The sequence below is a fragment of the Phyllobates terribilis genome, unplaced genomic scaffold (assembly GCF_046119375.1).
Source record: "Phyllobates terribilis strain yellow unplaced genomic scaffold, ASM4611937v1 Scaffold_5__5_contigs__length_657084704, whole genome shotgun sequence".
In the NCBI taxonomy this organism is placed as follows: Eukaryota; Metazoa; Chordata; class Amphibia; order Anura; family Dendrobatidae; genus Phyllobates; species Phyllobates terribilis.
The window spans coordinates 322,691,722-322,700,819 of record NW_027362765.1 but is presented as its reverse complement, the minus strand read 5'-3'; the positions used below and the strand labels follow the sequence as shown (position 1 = coordinate 322,700,819).

The 9,098-nt window shown below is 38.7% G+C and overlaps 1 protein-coding gene across 1 annotated transcript in view; it reads right to left on the bottom strand.

Moving 5' to 3' along the window:
* Window positions 1-860: 860 nt before the first annotated feature.
* The window catches only part of LOC141271558 (uncharacterized), a 59,658-nt gene continuing 51,420 nt past the window's right edge, over window positions 861-9,098 (bottom strand). The window contains exons 7-8 of the mRNA XM_073681608.1: window positions 4,494-5,475; window positions 861-1,669 (exon numbers count right to left, since the gene is read on the bottom strand). Coding sequence (XP_073537709.1) covers window positions 910-1,669; window positions 4,494-5,475 — 1,742 coding nt within the window. The 3' untranslated portion in view covers window positions 861-909. The remainder of the gene's footprint in view (window positions 1,670-4,493; window positions 5,476-9,098) is intronic.

Below are 9,098 nucleotides of genomic sequence, written 5' to 3'. Positions count from 1 at the left end.
TGTTTAAGTGTTCCCTTTATTTTTTGAGCAGTGTAGATAAAAAGCCAAGGGGGGGTGAACACTTTGGCAAGCCACTGTAGATCATAGAAAGCTTAATAAACTGATACCTTGATATCTGAGATCCGATGTCTTATTCCAGAGCAATCCACGTCGTTCTTCTATATGAAAATGAGCTGCTGAGATCAATGGGTGGGATACTGATCTGCATGAGAACCTACCTCCAGAGCTTATTGCAAATGAAAGGGGGCATTACCTGTTTGAGACAAGTAACTGATACAGAACAGTAGAACTAAACTTTGTCTTATTACAAACAGCTCTCACAGCTTTGCTGTGTTGCAACACTGCCTGCCTGTGGGATGGAAGCGGAAGCTGAAGCTGAGAGGAGCCAGCAGATGTGTCACTTATAATCACGCACAACTCTGCAGTGAGATCAAGAAAGCAGGCCATCAGCCATTACACAACACACTGTTAACTCCCCATTTAATTTAAAATAGGCACTAGAGGCAAATTCTCATGGAGAACTATGTCTGGCCCATAGATCTTAACAGATCCATTACATATAAGAAAAATGTGGATTTCTCAGGACGAAGACATCGGATTAGACATAGCAAATTATCATTTTATTCAGATTCCTATGACCTACACGCCCATATAGATGGATTAGGAGGTTTGATCCTACTGACAGATTCCCTTTAAGGAGTCAGCATAATAGAGAAAGTGTGTAAATTCAAGTTCATGAAGAAAACAACCATTCTTAATAGCATATGCCAAAAATATATAATTATTTTACTCGCAGATGCCCTTATAAGAATTCTACATTTCCCACATTGAAAACTAAAAAATTGCTCAACATCTCTAAATTTACTAATGTTTATTCACATCTTATTTAGGGTAAACATTTTTTCCACATTACGAGCAAGAAAATGGTTTCTCTCCTTTTTGTATTCTCTGGTTAACAAAGTCTGATTTATGAGTAAAACATTTTCCATAATCTGAACATGAAAATGGTTTCTCTCCTGCATGAGTTCGCTCATGTCTGATAAGATCTGATTTATGGGTAAAACATTTTCCACATTCTGAACATGAAAACGGTTTGTGTCCTGTGTGACTTCTTTGATGTTTAACCAGAGAAGATTTCTGTGTAAAACATTTCCCACATTCCAGACATGGATATGGCTTTTCTCCTGTATGTGTTCTCTGATGTTTAACAAGAGCGGATCTTTGGGCAAAGCATCTCCCGCATTCCATACATGAAAACGGTTTCTCCCCCGTGTGAATTCTTGCATGTTCAACAAGAACTGATTTTTGGGTAAAACATTTCCCACATTCAGAACATGAATATGGCCGCTCATCATTGTGCGTTCTCTTGTGTATAGAAAGGCTTGAGTTGTGCTTAAAAAGTTTACCACAATCAGAACATGGAAATAGTTTTCCTCTGTTGAGACCTACATTTTGATCAAAGGAGGGTTTGTTGCGATCACAATGATCAGATAATGGTTCTCTGCTTTGAAGAAGTAAAGCTATATTTGGATCAATGGTAAGTTTTCCAGATTTATCATAGTCACTATTGTCTTCTACTCCATAATTTGAAGGTAAAAGGAGATGTCTCTTCATGTCTATGGTGAAGTCATCTGCTGGGGAGAAAACAATTTTATTATTTTGTGTTTTTCTAAAACATATAGTCAATCTATAACATTCATACTGAAAAGCTTTGACAAGACATTCTAGGATGTTGTGCTAAGTACCACAATATTTATTTACTAATGAAACAAATTGAAATCACAACAATCTGTCTTCAAAGTACGTTCTGTAGAATCCTCACTTATTTATGTAGTGATCACCGAAAACCTTGTACATGCAATAATAAAAATTAATTAAAGACTTTAATAGCAATTCAGAAAACTGTATAAAGGCTTGTTCACACACTGCGTTATTTCCACAGGAATAAAACGCAGTGTTTTACAGTACCAGCAAAGTTATGGAGATTTCTGAAATCTCATGCACACACTGCTTAGTTTTTCCTTACAGATATGAACAAAAGCATTTTATTAAATCTGCAGCATGTCAACAAGACTATTTTGCGCAGTGCTTTCCTGCCAACACACTGGTTTTTGCTCAATGTGTGCACATACCCTAGGGATGAATATTGCGCTAGCCTGCGCTTTAACGGGTGCAGGTAATCTGAAGCGCAGGCTAGCGGGAAACGGCCGTCATCCTCCAGATATGCTCTCCCCCTCTCTGCAGCCCATTTTATTGTGTCGTTAAATAAAGACTTTGGATTTTAAAAGATCCGGTAAGTGCCGCTATTTTCTCTATTTTATTCTATTCATCTATCTATTTTGGTGAGCACCTGTTACCACCAGGTTGAATTGCTCAAGTCCAGGATTGGAATGATTCAATACACATTGGCATTTGTTGGCAGCTAGTTTCTCTATTCCAGAAGCATACCCTAGGGATGATTTCACAGTCTTTGGCATTAGTTCAGGTCAGTAGACCCATGACCAGTTCAGAGATTGCAGTCTGAAAACCAAAGTCCGTACTCAGACTGTGAAAGGCGGACATGTGCAGCTGTTCATATACAGTGAAGCAATGGCTGGATTACACCAGAACATGCTGGTGGCACCACCACCTTACTCAGGACATGTTGGTTGGGAGCACATCAAAGATGATGTACTGTTGGCATCCCATGTTTACCACTGGACTGTGCATCCAGCCAATGCCAAGCAGAGACAACTTTAAAAACATCAGCTCTACTACAACACAAGAAAGATTAATGCTTTCAGCACCATGGTGCAGCTAGATACCAGGCCAAAAACTGTAGAATACAGTGAAAGTGAAAATGCAAGTGCAGTGCTGAAGAGGTGCACATATATTCTCATTTTCTAAATTCTCCTGGGCATTTGTGAAAAAATAAGTTATGCCTAATGTAACAAAGCATCTTCAAATGCTCGCCTTGCTAACTTGCGAGTGGTGTAGCCATTCCAGAGGGTTGGCTATGGTCTCTAGTTAATATTAGTTATTGCATTTCTATAACACAATTTCTAAAAAAAATGCAATGTCTACGGTCAGTCTTGCAGGTCGGCCCAATAGACTCCCACATGGTAATTTTACCAACCGCTCCCATTTTTTCCATTTCAAAGTGATGAGATAATTATATAAACTAGTTAATTAGCACCCGTCCAATCAGAAAAACCCTTCTGTTGGCATGTACAAAAAGCCAGTAAATTAAGTTGCTACAATTCATATGGAATACAATGTTATAAAAATATAAACTCTCACAAATATAAAAATATCTTTATTTTAGAATATTAAATTGATTTCTACAAAAGATACAACAACCATACTTGAAGCACTCCAGCATTATTGGCATATATAATGCTCACCATTAATATTGTAATTTATTTAATCCCACCTCAGTTACCTCTATCCATCTCCTCTCCCTTCGTTATGGGAAGTTGGGTCATGTGACCCCAGCACGCTAATCAGTCCAGTACATGCGCTAGAGTGTAGACAGGAAGTCAGTCTCTGATTGAGAACTACAAGATGTCAATCACTCATCAGTTCCTTCCTGACAGCTCAGATTCTCCCCCTCCCTGTCCGTCTGTATGTCCTCCCATGCAGCTAAAAGTATAGGTGAAGGCTTATGAAACGGTCTAAAAAAACCCAACCAGTCTTTGCTGCCCATAGTAACCAATCATAGAGCAGCTTTCAAGAAAAAAAAAAGCTGTGCTGTGACTAGTCAAGGGCAGAAAAGAACCATAGACTATAAAGTGAAAGCCGCTCTATCGTAAAATGAAAGCTACGCTGTGATTGGTTGCTAAGAGCAACAACGTTTTTGTATTAGTTTAATAAACCTGGTGTATTATTTCTGCTTTATATCATACTCCAAGACTGCTGTATACATCAAATAGGATACACTGAAATGCTGCTATATACAGCACATAGGATAGATACACTGAGGCTCTGTAGCATATATCATATAGGATACACAGACTGCTGTATACATCTCATAAAATACACTGAGGCTCTGCTGTATATATTAAATATGGTACACATATACTTTGCTGTATACATCACATAGGATACACAGAGTGCTGTATACATCTCATAAAATACACAGATTCTGCTGTATACACATCGGAGACACAGATGTATACATGAGCAGCTTTATTAATGGCTGCCAGTAGACAGGAACAAGAGCAATGTGAGGATACTTTGGCATCATGGGAAATGCAGTCCATATTAGGGGAACCATATCCGAGGTGAAGAAGGGTTCAAGATGTCAGACACCCCTGATATGAGAGATCAAGTAACATGAGGCATACACAAAAAACATTCTGCATTATTAAGTATTCTTTAAGAATAGCCTAAGTAGCACATTTTACATGCATTTTTTGCTGGAATATTTCTTTAATAAATAAATGCTCTAAAAAGGAATATGTATGACAACTGGTTTAATGCATAAACATTTCAGACACTATAAATAGATGAACGAATTCTCCACTTTGTGGATACGTTGGTGTTTATTAAAAGAGGATTTATGGGTAAAACCGGACCCACATTGCAAACATGAATATGGCTTCTCCCCAGTGTGGATTCTCTGATGCTCAATTAAAACAGATTTCCGTGAAAAAAGTCTCCCACATTCTGAGCATGAAAATGGCTTCTCTTTTGTGTGAATTCTCTGATGGGTAACAAGAATTGATTTGTGGGCAAACTTTTTCCCACATTCCAAACATGAAAATGGTTTCCCCAGTATATGTATTCTATGATGTTCAACAAGAGTTGCTTTCCGAGTAAACCGTTTCCCACATTCCACGCATGAAAATGGTTTCTCTCCTGTGTGAGTTCTCTGATGTTCAACAAGGACGGACTTCTGAGCAAATTTTTTTCCACATTCTGAACATGAAAATGGTTTCTCTCCTGTGTGAATTTTCTCATGTTCATTAAGAACTGACTTCTGTGCAAAACTTCTACCACACTCTAAACATGAATATGGCTTTTCCCCTGTATGAATTCTCTGATGTGTTTCAAGATGATGTTTGCGTGTAAAACATTTTCCACAATGTTCACATGAAAATGGTTTCTCCCCTGTGTGAATTAACTGATGTCTCTCTAGGTGATGCTTACGTGAAAAATATTTCCCACACTCTAAACATAAAAATAGCTTCTCGTCTGTGTGATTGTCAACATCAGTAGATTTTTGGATTAAACAGTTCCCACATTGTGAACATGAATACGATGGCTCATCACTAGAAGTTCTCTTGTCCAGAGAAAGATTCAAGTTCTTTGTAAAATTTCTCCGGCACTCAGAACAGGGGACTATTTCCCACGACTCTCTGCTGCGAAGAGCAGGGGGTAATTTGGGGGCAGTATGGCGTTCTCTAGATTTATCTTGATTGATATAAGGATCTTCTGTTTTATTACCTGGAAATAAAATAAAATGTCCTTCTGGGTTCCTGGCGCAGTCATCTGCTGGAAAAAAAAATACTTTTAAAATGTTATTGTGAATCTTTTTATTAACATTCTTATTGAAAGTTTTTCACACAAGATATTTGTTCTTGTGTAACAAGATAAAGTAGCTATTACCTCAATAAAAGAGGAAATGTTTTCCTGTCATAACCAAAAGAAAATAACAGATCATTATATAACTAAAAACCTTAAAAGAAATTTTTAACACTATGGATACTATCATTAGAATAGGTCATGAATATCAGATCAGTGAGGGTATAACATCCATCACCCCCATGGATCATCTGCTACGAGCTCCAGCAGCAGCAGGATGTAAACTGTATGTAGCGGCACAACAGCGCTCTGTCACACTATTTTGTAACGGCTACAGGCAGCAACAGAGTGCCAGAGTGGTGGTGTTCTTCACGGAGCATCTTTTCTCATAATTGCACCATTCCTCTGTTACGGCTTATGGATATTTATGGATTGAAAATTAAGTGTTACTTTCCCCTTATCAATGAAAAATGCAACCTGAGAAATAAAATAGCAGAATATAATGTGACGGCAGTTCCACGTCCAACTGTGAGTTCAATCATCTTAAAAGGGGTTGGCCACTACTTTTTTATTGATGGCCTACCCTTAGCATAGGCCATCAGGATCTAAATCGGTGGGGTGTGACACAGAGCACTCTCACTGGTCAGCTGTTACCGGCGGCCGCAGGAAGTTCTCGGATGCTGCCGGAACACAGCAGCTCTGACAACCCCTTTATCCAAAAGTTGTATAGATGTCTTTGAAGCCCTAGGATCTGAGGTCTTCATACCTATGCAAAAAATGTGACTGCATTATGCTCGTATTACCATTTACACACATTTATCAAAAAATGCATGAATGCATTAGACCTCATTGGGGCATTTTACATCAGTTATCCTGATATACCAGGGTTATTTGGCTTTCAGGTGAGATTTATGGAAAACGAAAGAAGTTCACGCTACAGTGATATTTTATCATGAAAGTAGGGCATTTTATTGAAACAAAAACCAACAAGCGTGGTGGATATACCCATCTAAAAATGTCAATGTCTGAATAACTTGTCATGTGGCGTTGAGCATCAATTACAGCTTGAAAACAATGTCTCATGCTGTTCACAAGTTGAGTTTATTGTCTGCTGAGGCATGGCATCCCACTCTTCTTGAAGGGCAGCCCTAAAGTCATTGCGGTTCTGGGGTACAGCGTTACGAGTCTCTACACGGTGACTCAGCTGATCCCATTGGTTTTCTATGGGATTCAGTTCTGGAGAAAGTGCAGGCCACTCTATTTGAGGTACCCCAGTCTCCAGCAGCCGTTCCTGGTGGTGTAGTGCCTGGTGGTGTAGTCAGGTACCGTTGCAGGTCATCTAGCTCACAGGCCACGTTGATATAAACAGAATTGAATGGTCTGACATGACACTTGGGTGCTTCTCACCTCACTTTACCCCCGAAAGGTGGTTTGCAAGTTAATGACCAGGCCAATTTTTACAATTCTGACCACTGTCACTTTATGAGGTAATAACTGTGGAACGCTTTAACGGATCCACCTAATTCTGAGACTGTTTTTTTGTGACATATTGTACTTCATGATGGTGATAAAATTTCTTCGATATGACTTGCGTTACTTAGTGAAAAGGTCGGAGATTTGGCGAAAATGTCGAAATTTTCAAACTTTGAATTTTCATGCCCTTAAATCAGAGATACAGGTGCATCTCACAAAATTAGAATATCATCAAAAAGTTAATTTATTTCAGTTCTTCAATTCAAAAAGTGAAAGTCATAAATTATATATTCATTACAAACAGTGTGATCTATTTCAAGTGTTTATTTCTGTGAATGTTGATGATTATGGCTTACAGCCAATGAAAACACAAAAGTCATTATCTCAGTAAATTAAAATAATTAACAAAAAACACCTGCAAAGGCTTCTTACACATTTAAAAAGATCCCTTAGTCTGTTTCAGCATGCTCCACAATCATGGGCAAGACTGCTAACTTGACAGATGTCCAGAAGGCGGTCATTGACACACATCACAAGGTCCCAGAGTTCCAATTTTCATTTGGAAATCAAGGTCCCAGAGTCTGGAGGAAGAGTGGAGAGGCCACAATCCAAGCTGCTTGAGGTCTAGTGTGAAGTTACCACAATCAGTGATGGTTTGGGGAGCCATGTCATCTGCTGGTGTAGGTCCACTGTGTTTTATCAAGGCCAAAGTCAGCGCAGCCGTCTACCAGGAAATTTTAGAGCACTTCATGCTTCCCTCTGCCGACAAGCTTTTTGGAAATGGAAATTTCATTGTCCAGCAGGACTTGGCACCTGTTCACACTGCCAAAAGTACCAATACCTGGTTTAAAAACAATACTGTGCTTGATTGGCCAGCAAACTCGCCTGACCTTAACCCCATAGAGAATCAATGCGGTATTGTCCAGAGGAAGATGAGACACCAGACCCAACAATGCAGACGAGCTGAAGGCTGCTATCAAAACAACCTGGGCTTCCATAACGCCTCAGTAATGCTACAGGCTGATCGCCTCCATGCCATGCCGTATTGATGCAGTAATTGATGCAAATGGAGCCCCGACCAAGTATTGAGTGCATTTACTGAACATACATTTCAGAAGGCCAACATTTTGGATTTTAAAATAATTTTTCAAGCTGGTGTTCTAAAGTTCTAAAATATTCTAATTTACTGAGATAATGACTTTTGTGTTTTCATTGGCTGTAAGCCATAATCATTAACATTAACAGAAATAAACACTTGAAATAGATCACTCTGTTTGTAATGACTCTATATAATATAGGAGTTTCACTTTTTGAACTGAAGAACTGAAATAAACTAGCTTTTTGATGATATTCTAATTTGTGATATGCACCTGTATGTCACACAAGATAGTTAAGAAATAACATTTTCCACATGTCTACTTTACATCAGCCCTATTTTGTAACCAAAATATTTTTTTGTTAGGAAGTTATAAGGATTAAAAGTTGATCAGCGATTTCAAATTTTTCCAACAAAATTTACAAAACTATTTTTTTTTTTTTTTAGGGACCACATCACATTTGAAGTCACTTTGAGGGGTCTACATGATAGAATATACCCAAAAGTGACACCATTCTAAAAACTGCACCCCTCAAGGGGCTCAAAACCACATTAAAGAAGTTTATTAACCCTTCACGTGCTTCACAGGAATTTTTGAAATGTGGAAGAAAACAATGAACATTTAACTTTTTTTCACAAAAAAGTTACTTTAGACCCATTTTTTTTTATTTTCGCAAGGGTAAGAGGAGAAAATGGACCACAAAATTTGTTGCGCAATTTCTCCCGAGTACGCAGATACCCCATATGTGGGGAAAATACACTGTTTGGGTGCACAGCAGGGTTCAGAAGGGAAGGAGCAAAATTGTCTGGAATCGAGAGCGGACGCCATGTTGCGTTTGGAGAGCCCCTGATGAGCATAAACAGTGGAAACTCCCCACAAGTGACCCCATTTTGGAAACTAGACCCCTCAAGGATTTTATCAAGAGGTATAGTGAACAGTTTGAACCCAGAGGTACGACACACAATTTGATATCAGGCCATCATATTGAATATGTTGTCATTAGCCTTGAGTGCAAGTGCTCGC